Below are 20,060 nucleotides of genomic sequence, written 5' to 3'. Positions count from 1 at the left end.
ATTTCGTTGCTACTGCATTATGACGCTCATGTATAATCTCAATGTGACTGTTATGCGGTTACAATTGCCAATGTGACAAAACAACTTGGTATTTTTTTCGAATTTCCTAGAACAATCTCACAGATTTCAGTAAGTTGATCGAATGTATTAGTCATTTGATGACTCTCCCCGGTGTTAACTCGAAATTGTCAAAAATGTCGAATGTGACTGTTATGCAGTTATGGGCAGGCTGCTCAATACCGACATAGAAGAGTTTTTTTGGAAGTTGTGAAAAAACAGTGGAAAAATATAGAGAAACAAAAAAGTTATCGCTATTCAAATATATTTTTGTGCTGAAAAAATGAAGCTGCCGGTAGAGGGGTTAAGCTAAATAATAGCAAACAAACTCATGAATATCTCTTCTGCTATCTGTCGAATTGAATTTCTCTCTTCAGCAAATTTCTTTATTATGGTTTCAAGAATGAGCTTTTACAATGGGATAATAAGTTTGTACTTACATTACAGTACAAGCGTGTTTGGAACATACCTCAAAATTTTTTCATAGTAATTTCCATAGAAAGCTGCGAATTTCACAGAACACTATTTTTATAGTAAGGATAGTAAGGAACATATGTGAGATTGAATTCTCAAACATTTTTTAATTTTGAACCGCCCTAATGTACATAAACACATAAATAGGCAAATTCAAACATATGTGCAAGTCTCTCGAAACCAAACAAAAAAAAATTACTCTGGACCCCCCGACCGATTATTTTGGTTTTAGCAGCAAATGAACGCGAGAAACCTAGGCTTTATTGTGGAGAAGTTTCAGACTTACCTTTTTTTTGTAATAAACTTGTTCTACGAAACACACCGTGATTTATTTGAATTCAGAAAGACACATGAATTATCGGTTTTGAGAACTTTCGAAAAATAAGCCGCATCTTAATCTACACTGTAATTTCAGGTCAATACCATAATTCCAGGATCCATACTAGATAACCAGGATATACACTAAAGGACTCACACTGAAATCCGAGGATCCACACTGGAATTTCACGATCAACGCTTTAATCTTAGGACCTTGAATTTTAATAAATTGCCTTTACTGCGTTTACCTTAAATCAAATCAAATTTACTGCATTGCCTTTTTCTAATACCGGGTACCCTCGTTGGTTTGACCGTATTTAATATGAACACTAATTTATTAATTTGCACCCCGCTAATTTGTACATCGTTCAGATAAGAAATGGATCAAACGCCATTTTGCTCATAATAACGTCATTGTTGAAGCCGTTATTACCACTACTTGACAAAAAATTACCTAAAAATCAAAAACGGGAATAATGAACAATCTCCCGGCACCAGGCCCGACGAGGCACGCTGTCATTTCGTGCTTATACGCATTCCGTATCGTTACCGGCATGCAAGGAGAGCACATGGCACTCGATAAACACAAAAGGCATGTCGGTCGCTTCCAAGGAAACCTTCCCCAACCGTTGGATCGATAACGGTTCAGTGAGAAAATTTGTTCGGGAAAATTTGGCAGCATTCCTCGCGCCAATTCGGATATTTTTGTGAAAATTGTTATGTAAAAGATTCACAAAGTGAAAACTAGATCCCGTCTGCGGTCATGGGAAATACCGAGAGTAATGTCACCAGCGGAGTCAAGAAACAGGCCGGAGTGTCCACCCAGGCTCTGTACAAGTTCGTCAATCTGAAAGGTGGTGGTCTTTTGGTGGACATGATGAAAAGAGCAATCCAAAACAAACAATATGCAGAAATAGATCATGCGATCAAAACGAAAGTCGAACCCTTCCTGTACAATAAGGGCAAAGGGAAATATATCCCAGTGGCCCAGTTGGTGCTGCTGAGGAACCGAGAACGACCTCGATCCAAGCAGTTGCCAGAGATTCGTGCCTTGGAAAACCCTGAAGAGGATTTCGACATTGACGCAGTATGTCCGGACGTGACCGAGGGCGAATACCAGAGGAATCCATCGGGGTACAGGGAGGTGTGCTGGAACATCAAGGTGAGTGAGAATGTGTTGTGAATGGGAGGAAAATAATGCGCGCCAAAAATAACTAGAACGAATCAGAGTGAGAAACTGTTGAATACTGTGACACGCAATCTAGTCATCCATGCTTTGTCTCGGATTCTTTTTAGGAACGAGGAGCAGTCGGCGAAACTATTCTTCATCTGTGCTTGCTGAACGCAACATCTTTGCATGCTGATCTTGCCAAGCGCCTACTACGTTTCTACCCGAAGCTCATCAACGATATCTACATGTGCGATGAATATTACGGGGAAAGTGTGCTCCACGTGGCAATTGTCAACGAAGATCCGGCCATGGTTAAGTATTTATTGGACAGTGGTTCCGATGTTGATGAGAGGTGTTGCGGTACGTTCATGTGTCCAGAGGACCAGAAGGCAACGCGATACGATTCTATCGAAACGGAAATCATTTGCGTACTTCCCATGACCAACTACGATGGGTACGTGTACTGGGGCGAATATCCGTTGAGTTTTGCCGCTTGCTTAGGCCAGGAGGAATGCTACCGGTTGGTGTTGGCTCGGGGAGCTGATCCAGATAATCAGGACTCGAACGGAAACACCGTTTTGCACATGTTGGTCATCTACGAGAAAATCTCAACATTCGACATGGCGTATGAAGTCGGCTCATCGCTGGACATAAGAAACCTGCAGAATTTGACGCCGTTGACTTTGGCAGCCAAGTTGGGTCGAGTTGAGATGTTTTTCCACATTATGAACATCGAACGAGAAATCTACTGGCAGTTGGGAGCTATCACTTGTGCGGCCTATCCGCTTGCTTTGATCGACACGATCGACATCGAAACAGGGAATATTAACAAAGATTCAGCATTAAATTTAGTGGTATTCGGCGACAAAGCGGAGCATTTAGACCTACTAGAAGGTGTACTGATTGATTTGCTCAAGACCAAGTGGAACTCGTTCGTCAAAGACAAGTTCTATCGCCAATTCTTCGTGTTCTTTTGGTATTTTTGCGTTTCACTAGTAAGCTTCACTCTGAGAAGGGGACCAATGAATTTGGAGGATACGGCAGCCAACCGCACCACAACCAGCATTACTTTGAAAAATTTGACATTTTCTGATTCGACTAACGCAACATTACCCACTTCACTGGCAGCGGATGTGAACGAAAAAATCGTTCAATTTATTGCTAACGAAACGTTGTTCGATCCGGCAGTTATGGAAGAAAACACTTTCTTTAATTCTAAATGTGCCACCATGGCATACGACACACTGCAGGATAAGATAAGGTTGGTTTCGGAGATCATCATTCTCATTGGATCATTTTTGTACCTAGTTGGAGCGTTGAGAGAATTTCGATTCTTGGGACGAAAAATGTTCTTTGAGAATTTGGTAAGCAGTTCAACTATTTGAATCGCAAACAGTCCAACATTAATAGTGCTAATTTTCAGATGATTTCCCCTTCTCGGGTTATGTTTCTTTTCTCGTGCTGCATAATGATGATCGTACCGTTTCTGAAGGTTCTTTGCCTGATCGAGCTTGAAGATCACGTTGCCGTGACGATTATGTTGACTACTGCTCCGTACTTTTTGTTCTTCTGTCGGTAGGTACACCCTTCAATTTGCTATAATTATCTCTACTAAATATTATAATTCCATTCCAGTGGTTTCAAAACCGTTGGACCGTTCGTTGTGATGATCTACCGCATGGTGATGGGAGACTTGCTGCGATTCGTCGTCATCTATCTGGTGTTCGTGATGGGATTTTCCCAGGCCTACTACATTGTGTTCTTGTCGTTCAAGGGTGAAGAGGAAGGCGATGAAAACCCGATGCCTTCTCCGATGGAGTCGATAGTGGCGATGTTTTTGATGTCGCTGACGAATTTCGGCGACTACTACGGTGCACTGGAGAAAACCGAGCACGAGGGATGCGCTAAGGTGAGATATTAAGGTGGTCCAAACCAATCGACTGTACAAGTCCTTCAAAGTTTGTATGGGAGTTATGGCTACTATGTTTCATAGTGAATCAGTGATGCCAGCAGAGCAGCTTAATTATTTTAGCCAAAAATTTTCAACTCATTCAAAAATCAATAATTAATACTGAAGCGACCGATTTGGAAACGGTCTTCGGCAAAGTTGCAGCTGACAAATGTATCTAATAGAATCAGAGTAGCTCTCAAAAGCATGAAAAGCTATGATCGAATGAATGAACTGCTTGTCTTTCCCATTCTAATTCCCATACACACTTGTGCAGTCAAAGTTTTCATCCAAATGAGTACAAATTTTGGGAGGCTTAATATTTATTCTATAAATGAGCGATGTGAAGCAAAAACGATTTTTTGAAACACCCTAGTAGGGAATTTTATTGGAAATGAATCTCTCTGTGATTCTGCATCAATTATGAATGTAGAAGACTATCCTGAAATGCAGGATAATAGATTCTTGAAGTTGCTTCAGAAATTCAAAAGCCTCTACCTGAATCCTGGATATTCAGCGGATCGATCGAAAATCTAGCTTTTTCTCCTGAAAATATGAATTTTCTATAGTAATCTAAAAGTTTCTGCTACAGAATTGGAGAACATACAATTTTTAATAGGATTCTTGCAGCTGCTGTAGATGATTGTTAGTTCTAGAAATTCTGAGTCCAAAATTTTCCAATAGAACTGTATGGTTTACGAATTCAGATATTTTTTTCTGTTACATCACAGCTTAAAAAATAGCAAATAATTCAAAATGGTATCTGGCTATGTAACCAAGAGTTCCTATTTTTTTTTCCAAAACTATTCCTTTTTTTAATTAAACCGTCAGTCATTTTAAAGCTCAGATTTGATTTTCTACTAAAGTTTAGGTTTACTGCGATAGGTTTCCTAAAATAAAGAAATATGCTATTCATTAAATTTGGGGTCTCTTAATCTGAATCAAGACTCAAAAATCTTACAACTTATTGATAAATTAATTAATTTTTTTTTTTTGAAAGTTGTGGATTACAGATTACACCACATTAAACGCCTAAAGGTAGGCAATTTTCTTTGAAATTTGCAACCCTCTTGCAAAAAGATCATTTTTCCTCTAAAAAAAGAATTTGTATCCTCAATACAAATTTAAAACTGGGTACACAGAATTTATCTGAAATGTATGAAACAGTTTATTAAAATTGTAGCTTTGTATAGTCGTGGAAATAGTCGGTTGTTTGGAGAAGAACCCTTCAACAGTTCATCAAACATTTCTTAAAAAATCTGTTTTTCCATGAAATAATTACCCTGAATGCCAAACCGAATTAATGAAAATCAAGAGTAGCTATCAGGTAATGCCACAACTCAGAGATTGTGATAATTGAAATCGGGTCATAGCTCTTATAACAGTCTATACATGTGGGTACAGGAATGATCAACTTCTCCCCGCTGATCAACTACACCCCGAATTACGGTACTCGAGATTTCTTTGGCTCAGAAGTCCATCAGTGATTTTTTTCAGAGACTCTAGGATTTCTACTTGAAATTCTTTACGATGTGTTCTAAAAATCTGTCCAGAAAATGTAGACGATTCTCCCTCGAACTCCCTCAATGATTGTTTTTTAATAGAAATACGTCCTGTGGTTCAAAGATTTCTTCATTGATTGCTTAATTAGTTATTACAAAAACTTCTAGAGAAAGTTTTACAGGAAATCCTTTGCGTATACCTTCAATTCCCTACGAAGTCAACAAAAGATTTTTTGGGTAATAAATGTTCGAGCTTTTTTGGAGGTTAATCTTGAAATTACTACTAAAATTTTTCCTTAATTTTTTGCCACGATAACACTACTATTTAACCCGTATAGGCCTGAGTGAAAGCAAAAAATTTAAAACCCTCACCACTCAGCGAATTCTTAATGAATTCAAATGATTTTTTGTCAATATACTGGCACACATATCTAGTTTCTAGAAGTGGACAGAAGAACGCGGAAATATTCCTGTGGTCGGAGTTATTCCGGTGGATCACTGGATCATGTCGGGTGAGAAGGGTACTGTGCGGTTGTGCCCCTGGAGGTAGGCAAATTTCAAGTCACAGATTTTTGCCGGAATCGGTTATAATGTGGCCACTACATGACGGAATTTTAAGAAAATTGCATCAGTGTAAACCTTTTGAGTATTGCATTTGATTAATCCTACAAATGACCATTTTCGGGTCCCGAGACGCCTCAAACTTACGATCAAGTGGCAAATTTGTATCTGAACATCTGTGCCATGCTTATGGGAATGCATTTTAGTGCACAATTATATTTGATTTCTACTTTTCGAGAATTGAAATGAATTAGTATCCAACAAATCTATAGCCGGTTCTTCCAGGCATTACGTCCGAATGGCCACAGCTGGTATATTTTAAACGGTGCAGAACTCTTCATTTATAATGTTGAATGTCAGATCTTAATGATTTATGCAAATTAAAATGATTGTCATTGCAAATAAATAGAGGTTACTTGGCATGTCCCAAAAAATAGCCCTTTTTTACCCGATTTGACCCAGTGACCCACCGGAATAACTCCGGCCACAGGAATATTTCCGAGTTCCTTTGGCCACTTCTAGAAACTAGATATGTGGACAGTGCTTTCACTCAGACCTATACGGGTTAAGGAATAATTCCTCATACATTTTTCAAGGAATTCTTCTCGTGAGTGTTCAAGGCGTTTTTCATGAAATTCATCCAGCGAATCCCAGGCATTATCTCGGAATTCCTGCGGAGTTATATTTTTTCTAGGGGTTGTTGAAAGAATTGAAAAGGAATCTTGGCAAATGGTAGAATTCCTGTATGGGTTTTTAAAGAGCACCTTGAAAGGGTACCAAAAGGTTAGTAATGTTTGGTCCTTTGTCCGTGTCACTTGCTCCTGCGGTGGTGGGTAATGCGGTCAGGATCAATCGTGTTGCGCGTCGCTCGCTTAACACGATAGGATGAAACAGTGTTGCGGTTCGCGGATCGCGTTAGTTGTGTTTGATCTTTTGATCGTATCGCTTACTCTTGCGAGGGCGAACGATGAACACTGGTTCGGCGTACAATGCGTTTATCGAATAAAATCGCGAATCCAGTTAGGCGTGAATATAACATGGATCGCATCACCAATCAAAGGTGACTCTCAGATCTTCACCTTATCCCACTAACACAATATCCTTTCCATGACAACTGTGGAGATGCAGAAGATTCTTCGGTTCCGATGACCGTAAGGACGTGGCCGGCGTCGTTATTGACTTTTAAAATTTAAGCTCTCGATTTGTGCACATTGAGAAATGGTAAGCTAATCCTAAGTCCCATTCATTAAATCTCTGTGTAACTCCGATTGGGGTTCCAAAAGCAATCCACGAATGGATCATCCATGGATGAATTCTTATAAAAATTCTGAAAAATTCCTAAATGTATCCCGTGAGAATCCCTCGAGAGCTTCTGTTGGCACACTTTTAAGAGCATATGAAGAAATTTTTGATGGAGCTCCCACACTGAAAATATATATTGTTATATATTACGAAATCGTTCGTTTGAACTACGAAAGTATTCGTTGTTTTCTGCAACGAAACAGTTTCGTAAAATGTATGCAACCAGCTTCGTAATATGATTTAAGCTCGAAATCAAAACAAACAATGATTGTTATAATGTACTAAACGTTTCGTAATCTAAATTCGTTTGTTTCGTATTCAGAACGAACATTTCTACGCGCTTCTTCTTACCTCCCTCGGCTGCGGTCGTGTCATGTTGTATTTTACGAAATGTGTCTACGAAACCTTTCGTTGCAGAAAACAACGAATGATTTCGTAAATTTAACGATCAGTTTCGTAATACTAAACAATTCGTAATACGAATAACACGATAACGCACATCTACGAATTGTATATCGTACATCTTACGATTATTTCGTAAAGTCACTGAATCGCGAAATTCTGTCAAGTACAAATTATTCGTACATTGAATGAAAATAGCGTTATATGTACGAAATCTTGTTTTACGAAATGGATTTTGGATAAAATACGAAGAGATGTTTTCAGTGCAAAGAAACACCAAACATAATTCGTGGAGGGATGTCTTGAAGGCTTTTTGTCGGAAGTTTTGGTTGAATCTCCGAAGAAACGCTCAAAAGTTTGACTGAATGACTGAATTAATTTCTAATAATTTGTTTGTAATAACCAAATATAAGAGGTAAGAAAAGTTCTGGGAGAATCTCTGAATAGTTAAAGAAACTTCAAGATTGAAGACCTGAGAAAGCCCTAGCTAAGAGTTCGCAAAAATTTTTATAAAAAATTCAGTGAGGATTTCGAGATGTATGTAATGCAAATGCAAAGCTTACCAGTCGAGATAGATTTTTTTCTCGCAGCAAATTTAGAATTTTTGGAAATATTCAATTAGATTGGTTTGTCTTAATGAATGTTTATTTCTTGTAAAAATAAGTTTTATATTTCTCTCATCTTGCCAGTGATTACCGCAATTGACAAGATGGCATTAATTTTCAGTAGCTACTAAACTGTTCTCAGTTGATGCTTAAATTAGACGTTTCATACAAATCTAATCAAAATTGATGGGTTTCAGCTTAGAAGTTAAGACATAAAATAGGAAAACCAAACAACAGGTGAAGCTTACTGATCTGTAGAAAAAATTAAAACTACGAGCTTTGTTGTACATCAAACTACCCTTCACAATGCTGTCAAACCTCCCTTGCATACCTCTTCATCATTGATGTTATCTCAATATTGAATTTTTTTCGAATACATATTCAAATTATACACAAAATTGGAGCCTATTTTGCAGTTCATTGATTTACAATAAAAATACAACATTACTTGTACGAGTGGAGAGCTTTGATATACATTTTACAAGAATATATCCTGATGTTTTTATATTTCTGATAACGTGTTGTGATTACGGCAATTACGTTTGTACTATCAATGTCTATAATAATGTTTGCAATCAAAATGTCAAACAAAATAAATTATTAGACTTTGTTGTAATTGGAATATTGTTGAATAACATAAATACCATATACCATGGATTAAATGTTTCAATTTAAAAGCAAAACTGAGAGAAATTGACTATTTTTTTGGTTTGGGATATAACTTATGGGCATTTTTTTTTTTATTATCGGACAGGTTTGGGCCGGAGGTTCTCCGATTTGCATGAAATTTTCACCAGAGGTAGAGCTCGTGGATACATGACCAAAAGTGAAATTCAAAAAAATTATAGTGGCCTATTTTCCCGGAAAACTCTAGATGAATTTTCACGATTTCTCTATATACCTCAAACTTTGAAAATTCATATCTCCTGAACTATGCATCGTAGAACAAAAGTTTTTTAGTGAAATCGAAAGGAAATTTTCTCAGCAATCTATTAAAAATATAAAAAGAAAAAAATTTCACGGGAAATTTTTCACCATGGAGAAAATTGTCGGAAAAATAGCAAAAAAACTATCGTCTGTATCATGAAAAATTTTCAAAAAAATATTTTTTGTTTCATCAATTCATACTCTAACTTTCGTCCATAGACGCCAAAGTGGTATCTTTTACCGTTTGGGCGACAGAACTGAAAAACCGATGACCACCCGCACGCTTCCCATAGAAAAATGTGTTCTATTGTGGGCCTCATAACCGTGCGCTAACGGCGGCAGAAATTTACACGCATTGTAAGTGTACCTAGCACAGTAAACCATCCTTTCCTTTCCAGTCAGAAGAACCTTTTCGTCAATCGGATCACTCTCCATTGGTCAGTTGGGTGTTTTGTGTGCCCTTCATCAGCAACGTTATTTAGTATTAAAGCTAACAGCCTCTATGAAAGCCGCACGGGAAGTTCTTGTTACAATCAATCATTATGGTAACGTTTGAAGAATCAAATCTCAAGATCCACTTTCTTTGGAAACTTATGAATATATTGTTAATATGTTGTTTCGGCCAGGACGTCTTTCCTACGTTGTGTCTTTTACGATACAACGGACGGAAAATCAAGCGAACGGCTTCACTTTAACAAATTTATTACCTCTGAGAGGCAGCATGCCTACTCGGTGGAGAAACAAAAGAAACTACATTCTTACAAATTCAATGGGTACGCCTTATATAGGCCTATTCACATGACGTCTCAAATCAGCTGATCGGGAAGCACTTTGACAGTTCTTGTATGAAAATGACAGGCCCGTGTTAGCACCGGTCCTCCACCGATGTAAACAAATGCATAGACGGATCTGTCACATGAAAAGGCCTATAGGCGCACGATACGGCCAGACAAAACATACAATAATTATTCATTACGCGCGTACGCTTCTCAATACAGCTTGGCGCGCTGTTGGGTTGGCGCCAACTGTAGAGGCTGCACGCTGACTGGCAGTGGAATATGGAACAATAGATAGCGTCCCTGAATGTAATACAGTTGATTGATATTATATACATGCAAATACTATACTATATTCTTCCAAGGAACAATCAGAATTTATATCAAATATATCACTTTGTATAGAACACAAAACTGAAAATTTATTCGCGCGCCTCTAGTTAATTATTTAATCATTTGATAAATTGAACAAAATTTGAAAATAGCTAGAAAATTACAAATAGCACTTTTTGTATGCATAAATATCCTTTTTGCTTGGCAACTATATGATACTGAGGGTCAAGCATGGGAAACACTCACTCAGTTATTGTGTTTCCCTCACTCGCTTCCACGCACAGTCGAGAGCGAGAAAGCCATTTTTTTAACCAAGCCGAACGTTTCAATTTCCAGTGCCCATTCTGCTTCTTCGGCGAGCACTAAGCGAAACAAAAAAACGGCATCTGATCAGTCGAATATGCAATACCAAAATTCGGACAAAGGACAAACATTTGAAAAGGGCCCAAGAGGTCTTGAGCCTATTTTCAGAAACGTTGCTGTTGAGCCCTTTTTAAACCGCCCACGCAAACTAACCCCACTATCAGAAAGATTGGTGTTAGCTCTTCCAGATAGTGGTATTGGTGAGCGTGATCGAGTTGCATTGGGTTCAACAGCGGCTTGCAAAGCCAATGTTTACCAATGTCGATGTGCTCTTTTGAAATGTTTGTCCAGGAATGATTGTTTACATTCTGATTCCGTTTGAATGGCATTCGGGTTTGAGTGCTAATGAGCGTTCACTGACTGGCAGTCCACACCACGGAATGATTCAATTAGTAGGAATCCTCTCAGTCAGTTCAATGCATTCGGCGAATGGATGCTAAGTGCATTAACTCGTGCCTCGCAGATACAAGTGTATTGGTATTCACTACTCTTCGCGTTCCTACCGATTGTCGCTTTTACACAATCGGTTTCGACGCTTTCATGCTACACTCCGCCTAGGACGGTTCAGCTATCACTGAATGTTTAATATCAGCAGATTTTTTGCTATTTTTATCGGTGGCGTTCGAGTGAGTGAGTGAATTTTCCCATGCTTGCTGAGGGTCAGTTCCTATAACCTATATTATTAAATGTTAGGATCGTCTTCAATTAAAGACTGTTGGTCTCAATAGTAAAGGTTACGAATAAAGGACATACAAAACACCCAACAGACCAAAGAGGAGTGCTCCGAGTGACGAAAAGTTTCTTCTGACTGGAAAGGAAAGGATGGTTTACTGCGTTACACTTACAATGCGTGTAAATTACTGCCGCCGTTAGCGCACGGTTATGAGGCCCACAATAGAACACATTTTTCTATGGGAAGCGTGCGGGTGGTCATCGGTTTTTCAGTTCTGTCGCCTAAACGGTAAAAGATACCACTTTGGCGTCTATGGACGAAAGTTAGAGTATGAATTGATGAAACAAAAAATATTTTTTTGAAAATTTTTCATGATACAGACGATAGTTTTTTTGCTATTTTTCCGACAATTTTCTCCATGGTGAAAAATTTCCCGAGAAATGTTTTTCTTTTTATATTTTTAATAGATTGCTGAGAAAATTTCCTTTCGATTTCACTAAAAAACTTTTGTTCTACGATGCATAGTTCAGGAGATATGAATTTTCAAAGTTTGAGGTATATAGAAAAATCGTGAAAATTCATCTAGAGTTTTCCGGGAAAATAGGCCACTATAATTTTTTTGAATTTCACTTTTGGTCATGTATCCACGAGCTCTACCTCTGGTGAAAATTTCATGCAAATCGGAGAACCTCCGGCCCAAATTGTCCGATAATAAAAAAAAAATCCCCTTATACCAACCAAGATTATATACTATAACATGCCGATATCCATTCGTAGCTAGCTACTCTAAAATTGTTTTTTTTTTATTTTTTCATTATTCGCAGTTATTATTCTTAAGGCGAAGTAGGCTGTCATTGAAATTTGTACGCGTCGTTGATGATTGTTGCTAATTCATCTCTCGATTTCGAATCAAAGAAAATCAGTTGGTTTTGCACTGACACAGCTGAAAAAGTATCAGCATACTTTATGCATGTTAGCGCGTACAGTGATACTTTTTCAAGTCCATATAAACTATCAAGACTGAAAAGCACTTTGAAAAGCAAGCTGAAAAGTCATCAGTGTTGCCAAAACGAATGACGGGCTGCTTAGCCTTAAGAAAAAAAAATTCAGAAAGATGTATGTTACTGATTTTTATGGCAAAAAACATTGAAAAAATGTGTTTTTCATAGATTTATTTTACATATGCTTCAAAGTCCTTTTTTAAATTGTCGAAATGCCCTCACTAGATCTGTACAACGCAATGAAGAACTTGAGCAATCATATAGCGCTTTTAAATTTAGTTTTGAGTGTCAAATATTTTACCATTATTCCAATGACAAAAATAAATCGATACAGATCATGATTGCCAAACAATTTTTAACCTTCATTGTTGATAAAAAATTATATCATTAATTTTTTATCAATTTGAAGTGCCCTGTACGAATATGAGCCTGAGTCACTGTAAATTTTCACAAACCGAAGTTTTCCATCGTGGATTCCGAAATGGTGTCGGACATCGATTACTGTCCAAACACACCAACTTTTATGTGTTTTTCTGAAGAAAATCGTGAAAACCGGAAAAAAGTGCCTTGCTTATTTTTGTTGCAATTTTGTTTGAATTTATCCAGCAAACTTCAATTTTTTGGCTAAAATTTTGCAAACTGAACAAAGTTCAAATAAATTGGCTGCGACATAGATGAAACGATAAATTTTAGTTTCATTTGTTGCGCTTTCGTTTACGCATCAAGCTTTGTCCGTCCGTATCCATCCATCATACAGCGACGCCGAAAGTTTGTGGATGCGCGAGTGTGAGAGCAAACGAAAATAAGAACGGTTCTTTTCGCACTTTTCGTATCGCTCTCTCAATCCTCCCCAGAAATTTTCGATACAATCGGCCGATTTACCCCATCCAAACCAAAAGCGAACGGAAAAAGAGCGGTTCACTCTCTGTTGCGCGACATGCGGCCGATTTCCCTTACTCGAACCAAAAAGAAGAAGCAAAATGTGCTTTGCCATGAGCTTTTTCGCTCGTCTTTCTTTCACGCAAGTGGGCGGAGCAAATTAGTTGTTTGGCTATGTATGTATGCTACAGCAAACTGTGTTTTTGCATATGTGCCGTGGCGCGCAAAGCACGTGCTGATTCGTATTGCCCGGACGCACAGTGCGTTGAAGGTATGGAGAAGCGGGACAAAAATCAAAACGGGAAGCTCAAACTATTTCAGCACCTTGGCATGGAAGGCAAGTTGTTATTGGTCAATTGGTTATTGGTTCCCTTCATGTGCCCGATTTTACGCTGAAATTTACATGGATTTTTCTTTCTGCGTAGCTGATCAGGATCTAAAGGTACAGAAAATCAAAGAAAATTTCATGCTAGCGACATCTAACGAAAGGATTTCTAATCAAATTTAAATTTAAATCACCATCAGATCTCATTCATCAGCTCTTCATCTGCTGGACAGCTTTGGCGAAAACATCAACCTTCCAGGTTATCAATATATATATAGAGATAGTGAAGATTGATTTTTTTGCTAACGTCAATTAGCGGCTGAATTCCTAATCAGATTTTTCTTCGCCAGATAGGCCAAGACCTGATGAACAGCTTCGCCGAAGACACCAACCTTCCAGCTGATTAAGATTTTGAGATACAAAAGATTGAAGAATCTTGAGATATTTGTTGAATGGATTATAAGGACAATTTTGGATCCCTATTGCCCACGCTTTCTTCGTTTCCCTGAAAACAAGAAGGGGTCAGCGGGGATGTCTCATCCAAGGATGATAAGATCATTTAACTGCATTTATTTCAATTGTATTGTAATTGATCTACCAGTCTCCAAATTATGACCATTTGAAAACTCAAGGTTCGTCTCGGGATTTCAGGGGTTAAAAATATAAAAGTGGTGAATTCTTGATTATGTGTTTTACCACTGTGAGCTATAGAATCCACTGCGTTGGATAGTGGCCTTAGAATTGATCACAGCAAGCTGGTTGGCATCTCTGAATGATCCCACTACTGTCACTTGCTTACAAGATGCATTCATGCTGCCTCACTTGCGAACCGACACTTGCCTGGGTAAGTTGTATAAGCATCGCGGGGAGGGTGATTAATTCCGGTGATTATCCAAACTCCACATTGGCGATCCTACCAGTTTTCTACTAATTTGTAGAAAGATGCCTGGTTTTTTATTACATATTTTATCAATGGGAGGAATTACCCTGCAGCGTTGCTAAAGTGGAAAAGTGAAAATCAAAAGTGCAGGCTGCATCGTGGTGCGTGTCTAGTGGACACTTCTGGCCCATATTCAGATTCGTTTTACGCTCGTGGAAAAAAGTGAATGCAGAAAAAAAAACTCTAGAAGGAGCTTTGATGTGCGAACACTCACAGCGTGTTGTTTGCCGAGGGAGAATATGAGCCTCGGCAATGTCCGCTGCTGCCGCTGCGGCAATGTCGCTTCTCGACAATTCGTCGATCTTGTTGTTTTGCTTAGCGCAAATGTCAAATCGAACGATATAGCGTGTTGTTTACCGTGGGGAAAGACGAGCCCCGGTAATGTCCGCTGTCGGGAACCGAAATTTGACGATCTTGTTGTTTTGCTTTGTGCAAATGTCAGATCGGTCGCTTACAGCGTGTTGTTTGCCTATGGGGAAGATGAGCCCCGGCAATGTCTGCTGCCGAGAAGTGACAATTAGTCGATCTTGTTGTTTTGCTTAGGGCAAATGTCGATCGAACGATTATAGCGTGTTGTTTGCCGTGAGGACAGACGAGCCCGGTAATTTCCGCTGTCGAAAACCAAAATGTTGACGATCTTGTTGTTTTGCTTGGTGCAAATATCAGGTCGGACGATTATAGCGTTTCATTTACCGTGAGTAAAAACGAATCCCTGTAATGTCCACTGTCGAGAATCGAAATTTCGATGATCTTGTTGTTTTGCTTGGTGAAAATTTCAGACCGTTGCCGTGGGGGAAGACGAGCCCCGGCAGTATCTGATGTCTGATAAAATTGAGAATTTTGACAAACTTGTTGTTTTGTGTTGTACAAATGTCAATTCGAAATCCTAGAGCGCGCTGTCTGTTCTAGGGTAAAAGACTCCGCATTGTCCGTCGTGAAAAACAGATTCTTAGAGCCTGTCATTTGCCGTATCAGATGAGACTTTCGACGATTCAATTGTTTTGCATTGTGCAAATTTCAGGTTGAAAGTACAGAGCGTATTTTTGTCGTAGGTGAAGGAACCCAACAAGTTATATGACGACATGAAAGCATGATAATTGTTTTTTTTTTCCTTTGAACAAATGGTCAAATACGTATTGTTTGTCATGAAAACGTACATTGAAGAAAAGTTGGAATATGCCGAGAAATGATTAAAATTTAATTAATAATTTGAGAATGCTAGATGAGCAGCACTCATTGGTGGTAGTTGTTTCTACCATAAAAAGGAGCCGTGGTTCATAGAAACTCAGAAATAGGCGATAATAAACACACAAAGATATGGATAAATTCTTCTCTAGCGCAAATGTTATGTGGCATGGATAACTGACCATCAAATATTTCTCGCAATGGATTGACATTTTTCATAAAAGCCAAACAAAAAAAACGAGAGCATTAAAACTGTTCAATTTGTTGGACCTCGTAACGAGGGATACTTGATATAAAATATCTGTATGACTGAAATAACACAATTAATTGAAGTATTAATGCAATTGAAGTAAATAACTTTTTATAAAAAGTTTTTTGAGGTGACTGCGGAATCATATGACAGTTCCTATCTTAAACGACGCTCTGATAAACTAAAAATAACAGCACAGTTTATGCCAAAAAAAAGTCTTAGACCAATAATATCCATATTTAATAGAATAATACAGAGATTTGTGTTCTCAAAATATGTAAGTAAAATAATTAATAAGAAGAGATTTTCCAAAATGAACAGTTTGAACGGAGTCTAACTATCCGAGATTTTGTGTGTCGTATGTCGTATAGGTTGATGAAATGAATACTGCTATTTAACATGAACAGGTTTGAAAGGCAATGAAGATGATCAAAACATATGAACGACTTATGTTTTTCAATGTTCTTAAATTTTAAAATATGTTTTTAAATATCTGTCCATTTATGCTTTTTTTTTAACTACAATTTCTTTGGAGCAGAGGGAGAATGTGAGCTATAGAATCCATTGCGTTGGCTAGTGGCCTTAGAATTGATCACAGCAAGCTGGTTGGCATCTCTGAATGATCCCACTACTGTCACTTGCTTACAAGATGCATTCATGCTGCCTCACTTGCGAACCGACACTTGCCTGGGTAAGTTGTATAAGCATCGCGGGGAGGGTGATTCCTTCCGGTGATTATCCAAACTCCACAACCACCAGATAGCTCTTATCTGCTGAACATCTTTACCAAAGACACAAAACCTTTTTGTTGAAAAGGTTCTTCAGATATAGAAGAATAGAGAAAAAAAATGTTACTAGCATCACCAAGCGGATATGTTTTAATCACATTTTTAGAACAAGATAGCCTTTGATCAAGTTAGCACCTTTGCCGAAGAAACCAACCTTCTAACTTGAGATACAGACGATAAAAAAATATTTGTTACTAGAGCAACCTAGCGAATGATTTCCCAATAAGAGTCTTCACCGCCAGATAGCTCTTGATTTGCTGTAAGACCAACTAATCACATTTACTTTAAAATTTATTTCAAATTAGTGGTCACTATGACAATTTGAAAATTCAAGGTTCGTCCCGGGATTTTGAGGGTAGAATGGTACATATCAGAGGCGTGTCCAAATTCTAAACCATGCGTAGGACAAACGTCGGTAAAATCTTTATATCCAAGAATGTTTACTTTTTTATTGAATTCTAGACAACAAATTGAAAGTGACTGTTTTCATGCATAATCTTCAATAGCAATTTTTTATTTGATCAAAATTTATATATTTTTTGGACCAGTTCACTTAAAAAAATTGACAAAAAACTAGAACAAACTGCGAAACTTATCAACCAGTGATATTGTTCTACAATATCTTCATTGAAACAGGAAAACGCTGTGAACGTGTCTATTTTTCACAGAAATGTGAAACAAAGATTCCCGAGGTAGCTCAACAGAGCTTACTGGATGAAACAAATAATTTTTGGACTGTCGTGAGCTTGAAATTCTTGGTAAAGTGGTTCAACCTGCAAAAAAAATCTTTAAATATTTTGCTGGAATTTCTTTAACAATTCCGCAAGCATTTTTAATGTTTCCAGAATGCTTAATAAAAATAAAATCATATTTTATTTCTTAATAAAAATCAAATCATATTCTATTTCATGGAAAATATAATCTAATCATTTTCTAGGAATCAATAAAGGAATATCTTGCAGAAACATTTACAACAATTCAGCCACAAAATTCTGCAGAGATTACTTCGGGAGTTCTGTAGGAATTGTAAAACATTCAAGAGCATCATGGGCCATCACCAACCGCACTATACTACTGGTCTAAGATTAATCCATGAAATGTTTCAACAATTCATTAGGAATCTCTTGACAGTCATCCATGCATGTTCCAGTAATGTGTCAAGAAATAGTTCCGTGGATCAGTAGGGTAGCTAGGGGGGAGCAGTGAGTGCGGTCCGCACTGGGCACTGGTTCCTCGGGGCCCCGAAACCATAGTACAGGAATGATTCGATGTTGCCAGTCCCTTTCCGCGGACTTTTTCTTGCCACCGTTTCAATACCGATTTTTCTCCAAATTTATTGCCATTCTGTTAAACTGTTAAGTTTTGCGAATGGGCTGACAATATCGGGTCATCTACGTAAATATTCCTCATTGCAGTAGAAATTCAGTTAATAACAAACTGAAGCTAAGATCATATTTTCAGATTTTTAGCCGCTACCAGCCCTGTTAACTAGTCACATGTCAATTGTATGTTAGCCTAGCGCCGCACCGGGTCCCGAAAATCCTAGCTACGCCACTGCCGTGAATGTCCATGGCAATTTATCCATGAACATAGATGTAGAAATTTTGTCACATGGGCTAGGGCAATCCTTTGAATGTCCTACCCGGGAATTTTTATGCATATGACATGTTCTACCTGTTCTACCCATTTCCCGCGTCACTGGTACATGCCTTAGTATTATCCGGAAAACGTAGAATGTTCTGGACGAATCACATGGCTAACAAAATACTGAAGTCAATCCTAACGTAATTTCTGAGATAGCCCTTCATCGTGTGATTCTTGATGATCATCTTCACCTCTTTCTCATCAAAACCTCAAACTTGCTTCTTATATTTTGCCTGTTTTTAAAAACTTAGCTTTTCCGTGTTCCTGATGATCTCAGTTCTGTCTTATTTCCAAACAGAAATTATCTAGAATTTTCAAAATAGCTTTATTCCTCGGAATCTCTGCTTCCCCATCTAAACATGTTCCGGATTTTCCAAGGACTCTCCATGTCAATGGCGTTTTTTTAGAACTCCCACTTTCTATTAGAAGAACTCATCTTCTTTCTGAAAAAAAGCTTAAAAGAACTCTCATTTTTTTAACAAAATTGTATGGGACTATCCAACTATTTAAACTGAACCAATTAGTATATTCGAATCACAAGTTGCTTTCTTAAGGCGTATATCAAAGTTGATTTTTTTGGGCGTATATAAATTGTTTTGGATTTCCCAATAACTCATTTGATTTCATTTTTTTTATTTTACTTAATTAATAAGGAACATTTTTCACAGACCTATCTTTCTTTCTTTTCTTTTCCAGGTTCTTTTCGTCATTTTCATGGTCATTGTGGCCGTCCTGTTGGTCAACTTGCTCATCGCCATGATGGGTAACACCTACACCATGATTGCCGAAACGAAAAACGAATGGCAACGGCAATGGGCACGAATCGTTCTGGTAGTGGAACGAGGAGTTCCTCCGAGCGAGCGACTCAAAAACTTCATGAGCTACAGCCAACCCATGTCGGACGGGAGACGAGCCCTCGTGTTGCGATTGCATATGACGGTAATTATAAAGTTTTTGAGTTGCTGTAATTCAAATGTAATACATTTATGTTTGTATTGCAGGACGAAGACAAGGAAGAGATGAAGGAAATCCTCGAGATGAAACGTGTCCATGAGCGCTTGAAGAAGAAACGTCAGGTGGAACGAGAATTAAGAGCCGAGCAGCGACGACTAATCATGGAGAAATATGCAAACGTACCTTGAATGGAAATTCCGGAAACTTACGTTTCTAGCAAAATACTTTGTTGAATAGTCCAATTGTTCAATTTTTCAAATACACTTTTATTCTGATTGTTTAGAAAGCAAGAACACGACCCGTAACGATTGGCTATGAAGAAAACGACCATGCGTCTCCTCCTTGCATTCATTTCCGAGGTCGCTCATTCAAATGCTTCGTTTTTCAATTTCACATATGAATAGCACAGCAAGCCTTGAACTCCGCCTGCGGTAGAGGCCGCCTTCGTTTGTTTACCCAACCCTTTAGAAAATACAATGTCGGGCGAAAAGCAATTCATTTTTACTATGGCACTTCAACCCGACCAAGAGGAGGATAAGCGAAGTAGGCGGTGCGTTTATCCTTCCTGGTGATAAACATTTCTCTTTTTGTGTCATCTCTTCAGGGCCCGCTTGGATGTGCGGAAAATAGGAATACTGCCACACAGCAAAGTCAAAAGCTTCTCATTTAGCGGTTGCTTTGT

At 38.2% G+C, this 20,060-nt stretch overlaps 1 protein-coding gene across 1 annotated transcript; it reads left to right on the top strand.

Moving 5' to 3' along the window:
- Positions 1-1,373: 1,373 nt before the first annotated feature.
- Positions 1,374-19,671, top strand: LOC5568592 (transient receptor potential cation channel subfamily V member 5). The gene is made up of 6 exons (XM_001652374.2): positions 1,374-2,011; positions 2,146-3,384; positions 3,444-3,595; positions 3,656-3,929; positions 19,121-19,363; positions 19,426-19,671. Exons 1-6 carry the CDS (start codon positions 1,613-1,615, stop codon positions 19,564-19,566), a joined length of 2,448 nt encoding a protein of 815 aa, XP_001652424.2. The 5' UTR covers positions 1,374-1,612; the 3' UTR covers positions 19,567-19,671.
- Positions 19,672-20,060: the final 389 nt, after the last annotated feature.

The sequence above is a fragment of the Aedes aegypti genome, chromosome 3 (assembly GCF_002204515.2).
Source record: "Aedes aegypti strain LVP_AGWG chromosome 3, AaegL5.0 Primary Assembly, whole genome shotgun sequence".
NCBI lineage: Eukaryota > Metazoa > Arthropoda > Insecta > Diptera > Culicidae > Aedes > Aedes aegypti.
The sequence above is the reverse complement of the archived record's forward strand: the minus strand, read 5'-3'. Positions and strand labels throughout refer to the sequence as shown.

Bases quoted from the DNA above. Each gene is read 5' to 3' on its own strand.
- LOC5568592 (XM_001652374.2), top strand. From the start codon at position 1,613: ATGGGAAATACCGAGAGTAATGTCACCAGCGGAGTCAAGAAACAGGCC. The intron at 3,385-3,443 runs GTAAGCAGTTCA...GCTAATTTTCAG, and splicing joins AAATGTTCTTTGAGAATTTG to ATGATTTCCCCTTCTCGGGT. The intron at 3,596-3,655 runs GTAGGTACACCC...ATTCCATTCCAG, and splicing joins TACTTTTTGTTCTTCTGTCG to TGGTTTCAAAACCGTTGGAC.